A 14,238-nucleotide genomic window follows, 5' to 3' on the forward strand; every position below is an offset into this window, starting at 1 on the left:
ATATATATATATATATATATATATATATATATATATATATATATATATAAGCGTTCAACCAAGGATATTCGTTCCTTGGTATTCTGTTATAAATTTAAGTATATCTATATGTAATTGTATATTTCGTTCGTCCTTGAACATTAGTTAAATGATATCTTATATTTATCAAGCCTTTATTCTATAAATTAAGTAGTGCTCGGTCTTACACCAAGCGCTCGTACTATGTAAGTGCTAGGTCTTACACCAAGTGCTCATTCTCCTTTCTATAATTTATCTTGATAATAAGAGCGTTCGTCCAAACTCAACAGTGTTCTCTCTCCACCGTGCTCGGTCTTCGACTGACATTCGATTTTCTTGATGATAAACTCATAAATAAGCTAAGTATTTATAGCGTTCGGTTTCTTCATATGATTCCTTTAAGTACTATCATTTGATGTCTTACAGTGTTTGTCTCCATTGGTTTCGGCCTAGAGTCTTAGTACTCGGCCTAGGCTTTACTGTGTTCGGTCTAAACGCTCATGAGTCAGCTCATTAAATTGGCTCACTTTGTGAATAACATTCGCTTCTATTAGTCCTTGTGAAATATTATTGTAATCGGTCTCTTCCCAACCCCGATAGTCACTCTCTCGATTTTGATCCGTTTTGGAACTGGAAACCTCTCGGTCTCACTCCAAGTGTTCGGTCTCGTTCGGGGTTGAAGATTTACGTTTGGTATTTGGTATCCTAAGGGATCTTTGTTCAAATTGGTTCAGTTGAGGTTTAATAATGAAAGATGATGGAGTATGATATGGATGAAACATATTTGATTATGAAAGAGTATTCCGGGAGGAATATCTCATGAATGAATATTGGAATTGGTAAAGTATGAATGTAGGTATGCTAAGCTGGCAGTTCATCCTGATATTCCATGATTACTCGTTCTCACGTAGAGAAGGATAAGTCATGTGTGGGAATGGTAGGAGGTCCTAGTCCTTATGGTTAATTTGGACAGATAGGACTAACCTCGGGTGGCAGCTGTTGAGGGTATCCCAGTTACTACATCACCTGGGTGCATGAACGTCATAGCTACACAGAATTCATACCGTCCGGACAGTCAGAGTCTAGTATTAGGCTTTGGATGAAAGAGTTAATGATTTTATCTGATTTAATTGATTGTGTGTAATATATGCTGATACATGAATTAAATTACATAAGCTTACCCTATTTTTCTGTCTTGTTCGTTTTGTACGTTCGGTTGTTGTCTTGTCGCAATGATCATTCGTGTGGATGTGAGCAGAAGGAGAAGAATAGCTGGAAGAAGCGCTAGAAGAAGAAAGTTTAGTCGAGGTAGAAGTTAAGACCGAACAGTAGAAGCGTTCGGTCAGTATTTAGTTTAGTTGTACGATGATCGTTCGATCATCTTTTCCCTTTTTCTTTTGTATGACCATTCGGTATAGGTCTTTTGTAAACCGTTCGGTCATGATTGAGTAATTGTACAGTTTTAACTTTCTAGTTATTCTGTAAGGCCGTTCGGCTATAAGCGTACATCCTATCTTATGTAAGACTGATATGTAGTATTATTAACATGTGATTATTCTATTATATAGTTTTATACTGTATTTTTGGGATGTTACACTAAACATAACTAAACAAGATAAATAAAACCATGTAATGTACATAATGATGATATTAAAAAAAAATTCAATTAAAAAATATAAAATATTTAAATACCCAATGCAATAAATTTGTATCTAAGAGGGTTAATTAAAAATACCAATAGAAACTTAAAAGTTATTAGTCTTTGATAGATCTTGTATATGCCAAAAAGGACAGAAGATTAATTATCTCGAAAAAATATATAAGGATAAAATTGTTCCGACTTTTAATTTCAAATTTCCATATAAAAAGTAAATCTTACTAATATTGGTAAAAAATATATTTATTTATTAAAAAAATCATATCAGGATATATTAAAAGTTTCGATAAAATTTTTTGTATACTACTTTTTCAAGGAAAAATATATTTATAATGTTATTTCATCAGAAAAGAAACTTTTAATCAGTATTTAAAAGAACCACTTAAGATTTGAAAATCATAATACATTTATTTGACCATGACAAGAGAAGTTCCTAATAAGACAACAGTTTAAAATCTGTATTTAAGAGAAAGTAAAATAAAACTCAACTTTTATTTCCAAAAGTCAACTTTTTTAGTTCCGTACTTTTAACTCTTCAATAATTTCTTTTCATTTTCATTTTCTTTCCTCTTAACCAATCATTTCACGTATGTCAAACACAATAAGATATAAACTTATACAACGCAAACACAATTCAAATAATTCATTTTGAAATTATTTTTATCAATTTAGTGTGAATTAATAAAAGACGCTATATATAATATATTAATAGGTGGCTAGAAAGTACCAAATTTGAAAATGGAAGGACACAGTGTTTTGATTCAAATGGAAGTGTAGCAAAGAAGATAAAGCATAGGAAGTAACCAAATATTTGAAATTCCAATTTTCAACTTTGTCCCCTCCCTTTCCAACAGGTTAGGCCTAGCTCTTTATTCCCCTGACCTCCTCTGCTACCCAATCACAGTTTTTTCCTCTCTTTCATAATTTCATTGCATTCCTCATCAATAGCCACAAGGATAATAGTTGTTCAATTAATCCATTTTTCTTCAACAGTGTAAATTAGAAATTGTCGTGTTCACATTATTTTGGTTGTGAGAGAGAAGAGAGAGCGAAATTCACAAGAGAAAGAGGAAGATGGTGTTGAGGAAAGTGGGGAAGTATGAGATTGGAAGGACAGTTGGAGAAGGAACCTTTGCGAAGGTAAAGTTCGCTCAGAATACGGAAACTGGTGAGAGTGTTGCAATGAAGGTGCTCGACCGTAGCACCATTATCAAGCACAAAATGGTCGATCAGGTACTCTCTCTCTCGTTCTCTCTTGTTTTCTTATTCATTGAATCGATTTCTGAAATTCAAGCATCGTCAGTTAATTTAGTAATTATAATCTTGAATTTACGAAAATTGAATGTTCTGTTATGCTGTTATGGTATGGCTAACTCGATCTTTGTTCTAGGGACTAGCAATTAGTTTAATATCTGATTTTGAAATTTATCAGTCAACTGAGTTCGTGTTTGGATTTATGTTATATCATCCAGAATCTGGTCGAAAGACTGGTTAACTTGGTTTTAGTTAAATTTTAGCGTGTTTGGATTCACTTTGAATCATTCAGAATCTGGATGAAAGATCAGTTAACTTGGTTGTAGTTAAATCTTCGTTTGATTTCAAGTTGGAAAATTAATTTTAGGTTTAGAATTTATTTGACTTGAAGCCATTTTAGATAACTTTTGCGTTGGATAGGATAAAAAAAGGTTATACTCGATTTCATTACTAGTTTTTAGACTGTAGCAAAAACATAATAAATGTAAACTGAGATGAACTTTAACGGAATTCTAGATGTAACAGAAAAACAAGAGATGAAAGAAAACTGTCTTCTATTATTAGAAACTTACTTCTACAAGAATTACAAGTTGCTTCTTTTATAGAAGCCTATTAACATAACAAAGTGACGGCTGTCCTATACGTTAATAAATTTCACCAAATCAGTTTCGTTCAAAATTTTTCATGGACTCATACACACTGAACTCCTAACATGCTATTTTTATGGATACGATTATATGCCATTGTGTCTGCGACCAAATCGCCTGTTAGTTTTAAAAATCAGGTTCAAATTGATTGATAAATGATGGCGCAATTTACGAAATAAAATTGATTGACGTTGAAGTTCCCTTTCTTAATTTCAAGAACAGGAATATTCCTCTTTATTTTGCTACGTAAAAGGGAAGACAAATAATCATTTCCTTTTCTGCAAGTTCTTTTAATAAGCTATTAAAAAGGGTTCTTTAAAATAAATTAGTTCTGATATGCAATTTTTATTGTTTTCATGTATTTTTGGTATAGTAGAAAAGCACAGGGCTTAAGCGTCTTCCCTCGTCAATTCTTAAGTGAACTTCGTGCATGGCTTAAATGCATTTTTGGTTCCTACAATTTTGTGAATGTGTAATTTTGGTCCGTGCAGAACTTTAATTACACATTTGGTCTTCTAGTTTTATAAAATTAAACAGTTATGGTCCAATGTCAATATGTTTTTCAATATCTACCAAAATGATAACAAACTTAGTTACCTATATTTTTTTTACGTAGAATATTAATAATCATGTTTAATTGTAAGCTTTAACATTATTAAAGCAATAAATACGTTATTTCTTTGGTTAGCAATTAGATGGTAAATTATGTTGATCTGAAATTTCTTAATTCTGATAATTTGGAAGACTAAATGTGCCATTTAATTTTATAAGGACCAAAATTGCACATTAACCAGGGTCTTAATCCTTTTATGATGAACTATGAATATTAATTAAATTCTTTGATGCTGAATGAATACTTTGATTGGATTAGACTTCATGCGAGTGAGTGGGAGTTTAAGACGTTTAGGCCTTGGTTTCTTCCTTTTTAAGATATGAGAGGTTTTTGGTACAATGGTGGCAGAGGTTTAAATCTAAGAACTCATATTAACTTTCCAAGCCCCTCATTAGATGCTAGAGGTTTGATGACTATATTTGTGAGTTATGATTGCTATGGTTCCTATTTTTGTTTTGTATTTTATTTTTATTTATTTGTTTATTTTTTAATAATGCAGATCAAGAGGGAAATTTCTATTATGAAGCTAGTCAGGCATCCATACGTTGTTCGTCTGTATGAGGCATGTGATATTCTTTTTCCCTTCTTATATAGTATGTTTGAAATAAGCTATTTCTGGACAAAAAGGCTTTTAATTTAAGGATTGCTCCAAGAGATTTTGGTAAAGAAACTCATTGAAGGATTGGTACTAGAGATTTTTTCTTAAAAGGTTATTAATTACTTGTTTTCCACTTCATGATGAATTGATGATTATCATTGGAGTGTTAAATATGGTATCAACTATAAAGTTTTAGAACTCTTTTCTTGCAAGTAATGTAAAATCAAAATTATAGAAATCTCCGTTCATTAATAGATTGAGAGAGGAACAATATTAAAAAATCATTTCGGAATCTGTCTTGGTTTTCTGGTACACTTTTTCTCCTGGAATGTTACAGAAGAAGGTGCACAATGTCTAAATATTTTGTATGATAAGTCTTTTAATGTTTCTCTCTTGTTGGCTATCATCACTCAATACTCACAACTCATATATATGACTTGTTTTCAGGTTCTAGCTAGCCGTACTAAGATTTATATCATATTGGAGTTTATTACAGGTGGTGAATTGTTTGATAAAATTGTGAGTAGCTCAAGGTGGATTTATGCTATAAGCTTTTAGTGTGACTTTTATCAGTAATTTTCTCAGCATTGATGTTGCTAATAAATAAAGTAATGTTGTAGGTAAGCCATGGGCGTCTCAGCGAAGTTGACTGTAGAAGATACTTCCAACAGCTTATTGATGGTGTAGATTATTGCCACAGTAAGGGTGTTTATCATAGAGATTTAAAGGTTTGTGTTGAATGGGATCTGGAATTCTGTCTTCATATTTATCATGATTTCTGCTAATTAGTATTGTTTTTTGGCTGCAGCCTGAAAATCTTTTACTTGATTCACAAGGAAATATTAAAATTTCTGATTTTGGTTTGAGTGCATTTCCAGAACAGGTGAGAGATTTCTAACAAATAATTCTTAAAATTGACTTTAATTCATGTGTCGGATATCAAATATTCAAATGTTTTCATACTCTTGTTCAATGTTATTTTTTGGAAAATCTCAGGGGGTCAGTATGCTTCGGACAACTTGTGGGACTCCTAATTATGTAGCTCCCGAGGTAATACGTGATTGGTTTTCTTCTTTTTTAGTAACATGTTCGAATCAATTTTTCCATAAACACTTCTAAGTAGGGGTGGCAAAAACGGCCGAGCCTGACAGCCTAGCCAAAACCGGCCGAGCCTGGCAGCCTAGCCAAAAACAGTGGGCCGGGACGACCTCTTCAATTGGGCAGTCTGACACAACCCGTCCCCTCCATCACGGCAGGCCAATCCAGCAGCCCAACATCGTTAAAAAAACGAGAATTGCTACCTACACCACCACATATTTCTTCGTGCACCACCCCATTCCATAATTGCCCTTCAATAAAAATTGAATTACCGTGATTAAAACGTTAAAAAAATAAACGGAAATGGAAATTTTGAGCCTTCAATCGGATATCAACATCCGTTATCCGTTGAAGCCAAACAAATATGGGATATCCGTTTAGGCCTCCATGTCCGTCATCTACTTGCATATTTTCCTCGCCATAGATTTTTCAATTGAGTTTTTTCTGATGTTTTTCACGAGACAGTACATAGTAAAATACAGTAAAACACACAGCTCTTTTTAATAAGGTTTTAGTAGTTAATGAATATGTCTCATTTCTTTCGCAGACCAACACACACAGTTTACAAATATACAAATATACAAATATATATATATATATATATATATATATATATATATATATATATATATATATATATATATATATATATATGGGAAAGAGAAGGGGAAGAGGGGTGGGTGACAAAAATTGAAAGAGAAGGAGAAAAGGAGAGGGGATGGTGGTGGTTGTGAAGGTGGGTGACGAAAATGGAAAACAGAAGAAAAGGGGGGGGGGGGTGGGTGTGAGGCTGGGTGACGAAAATGGAAAAGAGAAGGAGAAGAGGGAGGGTGGATGAGTGTGAGGGTGGGTGATGGAAATGGAAAAGAGAAGGAGAAGAGGGGAGGAGGGGTGGTGGGTGACAAAAATGGAAAAGAGAATGAGAAGAGAGAGGGGGAAGGGGGGGGGGGGGGGGGGGGGGTGTGGTGTGCTGGAATGAGGGTATAAAATTAGGATTTTTAGTCAAAAGTATAAAAGGTTAATGGTAAAAGTAAAAAAAGAAATTAACTTAAGGATATTTTTGAAAAAAAAAAGTAAATTGGGGAGGTGTAGGAAGAAGAAAGTGGTGGTGGAGGGAGCAACTTTCTACAAAAACTAAATGTAAGAAACTCGCCTTTGCCCAACCCGACAGGCCAACCTAATAACCCGTAGTTATTAAAAAAAACCTAATTGTAAAGAACTCACCCTCACCCAGCCCGACAGGTCCGCTCGTCCAGCCCGGCAGGAGTTTCCTGATTTATATGATGATGTTGATGAAGATGGAAGAGTGATGGAGGGGAGTTCTTCTAATGCTACATCTAATAATTTTGAAAAGGGAAATGATGAACACTGAATGAAGAAATGATGATGGAGCTGATTGTTAATTATTTTAAATATTTAGTATTATAGTGATCGAATGATTCTGAACAAAAATTATTAAGGTATGAACATGTTTTGATATATTATGAGAAATTCAAATGCATGCCGGGATGTTATATTCAAATAAGTAATAAATTATTCAAATGAAACCTACCATCAACTCGACAACCTGCCTGGTAGCCCGACATCATCCCAACAACCTGCCTGGTAACCAGCCATAAGATCGTGACATGGGTGTTGCTCCCTCCACCACCACCTCTTGTTTCCTCTACCTCCTCATTCCTGTTTTATCCCTCCCTCCACCTTTATATTCCTGTTTTACCCTTCAGTACAATTTTATTTTTAGGATTAATATTTTTTAACTTCTACCCACTTCAATCCTCTTCATGAATGCGATAGTCTGATTTATGCTTAACCAACAAGCATTTGTTATTGACAGTTATGTTGTTTCTTTCTCTCTTCGATCTCATCACCCAAACAACACAACCATTTTAATGGTAGACCCATGTTTCTATGTTTTATTTTCTTCTGTCTCTCTCTGTTTTTTATGCTTATTTCCATTGTTGTATCTTTTGAACTTACTGATTGTTTATCTTACCCACACCAACGTAGGAAGAGTTAAGCAATTTCACATAAAAAAATGTTGATACATGAGGAAGAAATATATGTCGTAATGTGTCAGAAAAAATATTCTAGAAGATAGTTAATTTTATAAAAAGGTTGAAACATTTTATATAATCATTTAAATAAAAAAATTAAAATATTGAAATTTTAAAACTTTAAGAGAGGAATTTGATCATTTAAATTTAGAAAATTTTAAATTATAATTAAATAGTAAGAATTTTGAACTTTTTGAAATTTTTTTAATTAATTCATGTATACATTTTTCATTTTCTTTATTCCGTTATCGTTTTGAAATTGAGATACAGATACTTTAACACATTTTACTTCATGTTAACAATCGATTGTGGTTAATTTCCAGATTTATTTTGCAATCATTTTATTTATTAATGATATATGTTTCCATTGATGTAATTTAGAATTTTTTATCCAATGTTAATAAATTTATTTTTTTATGATGTTTGTCATAAAATATTCATTATTGTTAGTCATAAAATATTCATTATCGTTTGGAATCGCTGCACCGCCGAATGACCACCACAAACACCCCGCATCACCGTACCACGAAAAGCCACACCACCGCACCACGAAACCAAACAGATATGGAGAAGAGAAGTAAGAGTTGAGAGATGAGAAGAAATGGATCCGGTGAGAGTTGGAAGGGGTGAGAATCTAAAAAGAGAGAAAGTAAGGCATGGGAGAGTGGTGGGTGGGGCTGCGCAAGTGAAAATGGGTGAGTAAAAATAGGTAGGATTTTAGGGTTTCAGAATAAAGTAAATAAATAGGATTAAAAGTAAAAAAGACTACTTTTGTAATTAAAAAAATGTTGTAGAGGGTTGGGGAGGTGGAGGGAGAAGGGGTGGTGGTGGAGGGAGCAACACCCTCCTGACATTAACCTGTTTTAGCTTGCCAGCCTGCCATTCCGATGATCGAATTGTAAAAATCAATCCATTAGTGGCAGGCTAGCCCGACCCATTTTTGGTGGACCAAAGTCAGGTCAGGCTTAAAGAGGCTGAGTTGACCTGTTTTGCCACCCCTACTTCTAAGAAAAGGAAAAGTGAAATAATTTTTTTCGTAAACTAAATTCAGCCTATTCATGAACTAATTTGTGTAAACTCTCTCAGATTTGATAATGGAAAATCATATTTTTAATTTATGTATAAGCTAGTTTTAGTTTATGGGGGAAGTTTTTAATGTTTTTTCCTTATTTTTTTAAAGTGCCTGGGGAAAAAATGACTCAAATAGATGCAAATGATTCCATGTCATCTTCTGCTACTGACTATTTTTTGAGCTTGGCCTTTGCATTGAAAACTTATCTTTGTGACTTTAGGTACTCAGTCACAAGGGTTATAATGGTGCTCCAGCAGATGTTTGGTCCTGTGGAGTTATCCTCTATGTTCTATTGGCTGGATATCTTCCCTTTGACGAACTTGATCTAACGACGTTGTACAGTAAGGCATGAATTTATATACACGGCAAATATATGTTTTACTGTATAATAGATTGGATCCCCTGTTGTAAATGTCTTAAAACATTTTTCTTGCTCATAGTCACTGCTGTTGCTGTAAGTTCTTGCGATACAGACTCTTCATGGTGTCAAATGCTCAGGAAACACTTTTATCAAAGCTTTTGTTCAAAATGAAATCTTAGATCATTATGAAAGCTGCTGAACTCTTTTTCTTATTCTTGTGTAGATTGAGAAAGCACAGTTTTCATGTCCTACTTGGTTTCCGGTCGGAGCAAAGTCTTTATTGCACAGAATTTTGGACCCAAACCCTGAAAATGTAAGAATCGGCCTTATGGAGTAAATTTATTTTTTCTTTGTCAGAAGAACGTTGAGATACTGCCTTTCACTGTTAATTTATAATTAATGTCTGTTTCATTACAGAAGCAGAGAAAGAGTTTTGTCTCTGTGATATCGTTAATTGTTGTATTAGGATTAGAAATCTAAAAAAGCCTAATAGTGTGATGATACGTAGTTGTCAAGCCTGAATATTGTCTTGACTACGTTCCTTCAAAATTAAATGAAAAAATGTTTATCACTAATAAGTTTACCCTATGGAAGGAGATGATAATAACTTTAGGTTACCGAGTAATCAGGACGAAATGAAAGTTGCAAGTATCTGATTTTATAAATTTAAGATAGCATGGAAAATGCATAGAAAAGTAATATACTAGTTTTTTTATGTTGAAGGGAAATAGTTTTTGGAGCTCAACCTTTTAGTTTTAATTATTAATACGTAAGGAAGAAAAATGAAATTTTGTGCTTGTGCGTGCACTAAGTGGTCCTTAGATATACAAAACATTTTCTATTTTCTCTTTTAACTACAAAAATGTCATTTTGTTTGACTTTTTGTTCTTGTTTTTAAAATCATGAATGGGAAACAATGAAAAAAATAACGAAAAGTTGTTTTCATAGTTTTCTATATAAACTTTTGAAAACTGAAAATAAGATAAAAATATATGACTATATTTTTGTAATTAAAAAGTTAAAACAAAAATCTTTTTTTTTTTCTAACCAAACCGGCTTCGTATTGTTACTACTGAGAAATCTATATGCTCTCTTACAAATAGAAAACGGAAAAAGGGAAATAATAGATGTTTTCTATTCAATTTAAAAAAACGACAACAAATAAAAATACGTGATGTTTTTTGTAACAAAAGTAAAAATGTTTTTATCAAAGGCCTTATCCTGCTGATGAGAAATCTTTAGGCTCTTCGTATAGACAAATTAGACGAAATTATGTTTCACAAAACACTTCTTGTTCCTGTTCTAGATTATTGGTTCCATTAATATCAAGAACGTGCTCTATTCATTCTCGCCTTTCAAGGATATTTTTTTCATTTTCTGTTGCAGGGTATGCTTTAGTTTACATGGATATGACAAGTTGATAATGTATTAATCATAATATTCTAGTGGATTTAGTTTTTCCTTCTAATACTTGTTTGTTTCTCACAACTCCCATTCTCATTGCTGTTTGTGTTTCAGCGTATAACCATTCAGCAGATAAGGAATGATGAGTGGTTTCAAAAGGAATATGTTCCAGTCAGTCTCCTCGAGTATGAAGATGTAAATCTGGACGATGTAAATGCTGCATTTGACAATGTTGAGGTCTGTCTACTCTTTAATTCTGCTTTAGGTCAAGTTTAATTTTATAGGAAACCTGTCTATTTAAGCTAATCCACCGGAACTTTTCCAAATGTACTCAATGAGTTTCGAATCCTAGAATAAATTTATATTAATATAAATGCTCTGTTCATCTATCTTCCTATATACTTTTCTAGAGTAGTTCAACTGTACAGAATAACAGTATTAGCAAATAAATGGTAGAGCTTTAGTATTAATGTACTCAAATTTACGGTGTAATCAAATATCAAAAGATCAATGATGATGGAAATAACAGAAAGGAACTGATTCAAATGCAAAAACTTTCACACTGTTTGTCTATGTTAATTTTTCTTCTCTTCAATTCCGGAAGCTTGCTTTTTCTTTATGCATTCATATAGAATGCATCTTCTCAGTCATGTTAACATATTGATTATTTTGTGACTGTAGGATCAGATCACTAATCAGCAATGTGAGAATGACGACATGGGTCCTCTAACTCTTAATGCATTCGACATGATCATTTTATCTCAAGGCTTAAACCTTGCAACCTTATTTGATCGCGGAGAGGTATTTAATTATGATATTATAATTGTGTTTGTGCCAATTTTTAAATAATCATTTGTGCAAACAGCCAAATAATTGCCGATGTAACCTATTAATGAAACGTTGCATAAGCACTGCTTGTACTTGTAATCCTGACCAAGTAAGTATAATAAAGTGCATTATTGCACGTCCCATCTTCTGTATCTTGATGTATATGAATCATGTTTGTTTCTCTTTTATCCTTACAGGACTCTGTTAAATACGTAACACGCTTCATCAGTCAAAAGCCACCAAAAGTGGTTTTATCGAGTATGGAAGTTGTGGCACAATCAATGGGGTTTAAGACGCATATTCGCAACTACAAGGTTTGTAACCTGTAATGCTGCTTAGTAAATTGCATCGGTTTACTGCTCTTACACCCTCCCAACTTAGTTGTTCTTAACTATTTTTGCTAGTTCACTTATTTACTGGTAGAACACTGATTGAACAGTGTTTAAAGTAGGGCTGGAGATAATTAATCTAATTACACTAAACTATAGATTATTTATACTATATTAAACTATAAAAACTAAACTATTTTTACTAAAAACTAAATTATACCATTTTGTGGTTCAGTATTAAAAATCTGAACCTTTATAGTTGCAGTACAGTTAACTGCATAAACTGTCTCTTTTATGTTTATCTTCCATGGTGCTTTGCAGTAAAGCCTTTTCCCATCACATTTTCTTTCAATCACCGATTCACCACGGTCACAAAGATTTTCTGTCGATGGTCCTATTGCCGTTCTATTTTTGCATCTTTTAGGTTTAATTTTCACATATTAAACTCATAAATTTCCATTTCTGATTTAATTTTATATCTTATTGGAGATTTTTTGTTTTGTCAATTTTTGTGTTAATTAGCTGTTTTTAGGTTCAATTCAAAATAGACAATCCAAAGCATAATGAAATTATGTCTCTCATTCTTATTCAATTCTTCACGAGGCAACATAAATAGGCAGTAGTCAGTTTATAGTGTTTAAAATATTTAGCTATCGGACCAAAGACAATGCTGGCTGTGCTTGTATTCACAGATAGACTTGTATTCACAGACGATAAATGATTTCTGTTAAATATAAAATTATTTTAATAGATTACATGTAAAAATTATATTCTGCACATAACATATAATAGAAATAATATTTTATATGATCTGTATAAAGTATAAAAATATATAATTTATCTTAAAGATAAAAACAAATAACAATATTTAAAACCCAAAATAAAAAATTTGCCGTAAAGACTGTAACGGAAAAGTAAGGAGTCTAGTAAAACTAACTTTAACTCTTAGTTTTGAAAGGATTTGATTATTAGTTAATAGATATAAGTTCAGTTTTTTAAAACTAAACTCTTAAACAATATAGTTTATATATAATTTTAAATAGTTCAGTTTTTTTTTAGTTTATTAAAAAAACAAAATATTGCTGCTAATAACAGTTATTATCATACATATTTTGATAAAATGTACTGCTACTGCTTTTCTACCAATTAACTGCTATAATTGCCCCTGACTCTTGGTTCCCATCTACAACCTAAATACTTAAAAGAGCTAATTATTTTGAAAGTAAAACTTCCCACAGTTTCTTAATTTAATTAATCTGAACGGATATTTCTTTACATTTTCAGATGAGAATAGAGGGTATTCCAGCAAACAAGGCTTCTTATTTCTCCGTTATACTAGAAGTAAGTTCCTATTTTCTTCTAGATTTTCAGACTCCCTAAACATTGTGGCTAATAAACGAGTTTATTTCCTGGTCGATTTTTCTCTTTGTTTAAGCAGGTTTTTGAAATTGCTCCTACTTTCTTCATGGTGAACATCCAGAAAGCAGCTGGAGATTCCAATGAATATCTCAAGGTCAGTTTTTGAGGTTATCGTTTTTTGTGGTCTCACCCCCGCTCCCCATCTCTTTTTTATTTTGTACTTTATGACAAAAAAGTAGCTCGTGGATGTTGCAGTTCTACAAGAACTTTTCTAACAATCTTGAGGATATCATGTGGAAACCATCCCATGAGAAAAGCAAATTAAGGAACTCCAAGACTAATTGCAAAGAGCAGTAGTTCCCGTAACCTGCTGTATCATATACTATGATTGAAAATTGGAGAAAAACCAAAAAGACAACATGGTTTTGAAGAGCGCCTGAGCCTTGCACGTCTTCGAGGTTAAAAAGCCAACTCTGCTAAGCCCCCTCTTTAGTATCTATCCCTATAGAGATATATAGCCAATAGAAAATAGGAATCAGGTATAAAAAACTACATCTAGAATTTTATAATGTTAATATTTGTAAATCTCTTTTTATCTCTCGTTTGTTGGCCCTGCCATTACATTGTAATATGTTCGTATAGGGAAAAGAGTGCTAGAGATGATTGAATTGTAATAATCTTCTTTTCAATTTCAGTTACCACTGTTTTAAGTATACTGATTTCAAGCACAGCTTATGCTAGTTCCTTAGCGGGAAAAGAGATACAATTTATTTATCGTTGTTCTGTACAGATGTAAAATTACAGTACTGAAACTACTTCATCGTGAAGGTTCCTCTGTTGAAAAATGCATATAACTTTACTTCACCTTAAGGGCAATTTAAAAGGACACTTAAAATATTAATTAATTATAGAATATATTGTTGTTCATTATATACTTTCTTCT

At 32.7% G+C, this 14,238-nt stretch overlaps 1 protein-coding gene across 2 annotated transcripts; it reads left to right on the top strand.

The window, feature by feature from the left end:
• The first annotated feature begins 2,418 nt into the window (after positions 1 to 2,418).
• On the top strand, positions 2,419 to 14,008 carry LOC108337060 (CBL-interacting serine/threonine-protein kinase 8). Of its 2 annotated transcripts, XM_017573497.2 has the most exons (15): positions 2,419 to 2,529; positions 2,669 to 2,908; positions 4,689 to 4,751; positions 5,235 to 5,306; positions 5,408 to 5,515; positions 5,596 to 5,670; positions 5,784 to 5,837; positions 9,235 to 9,360; positions 9,599 to 9,688; positions 10,894 to 11,016; positions 11,461 to 11,580; positions 11,805 to 11,921; positions 13,221 to 13,277; positions 13,375 to 13,449; positions 13,551 to 14,008. In XM_017573497.2, the coding sequence occupies exons 2-15, from the start codon at positions 2,750 to 2,752 to the stop codon at positions 13,650 to 13,652; spliced, it is 1,341 nt and encodes a 446-aa protein (XP_017428986.1). In that variant the 5' UTR covers positions 2,419 to 2,529; positions 2,669 to 2,749; the 3' UTR covers positions 13,653 to 14,008. The 2 variants fall into 2 exon arrangements, with proteins under 2 accessions (XP_017428986.1, XP_052736917.1); XM_052880957.1 differs by having other exon boundaries at positions 2,429 to 2,908.
• The last annotated feature ends 230 nt before the right edge of the window (positions 14,009 to 14,238 follow it).

The sequence above is a fragment of the Vigna angularis genome, chromosome 7 (genome assembly GCF_016808095.1).
Source record: "Vigna angularis cultivar LongXiaoDou No.4 chromosome 7, ASM1680809v1, whole genome shotgun sequence".
NCBI lineage: Eukaryota > Viridiplantae > Streptophyta > Magnoliopsida > Fabales > Fabaceae > Vigna > Vigna angularis.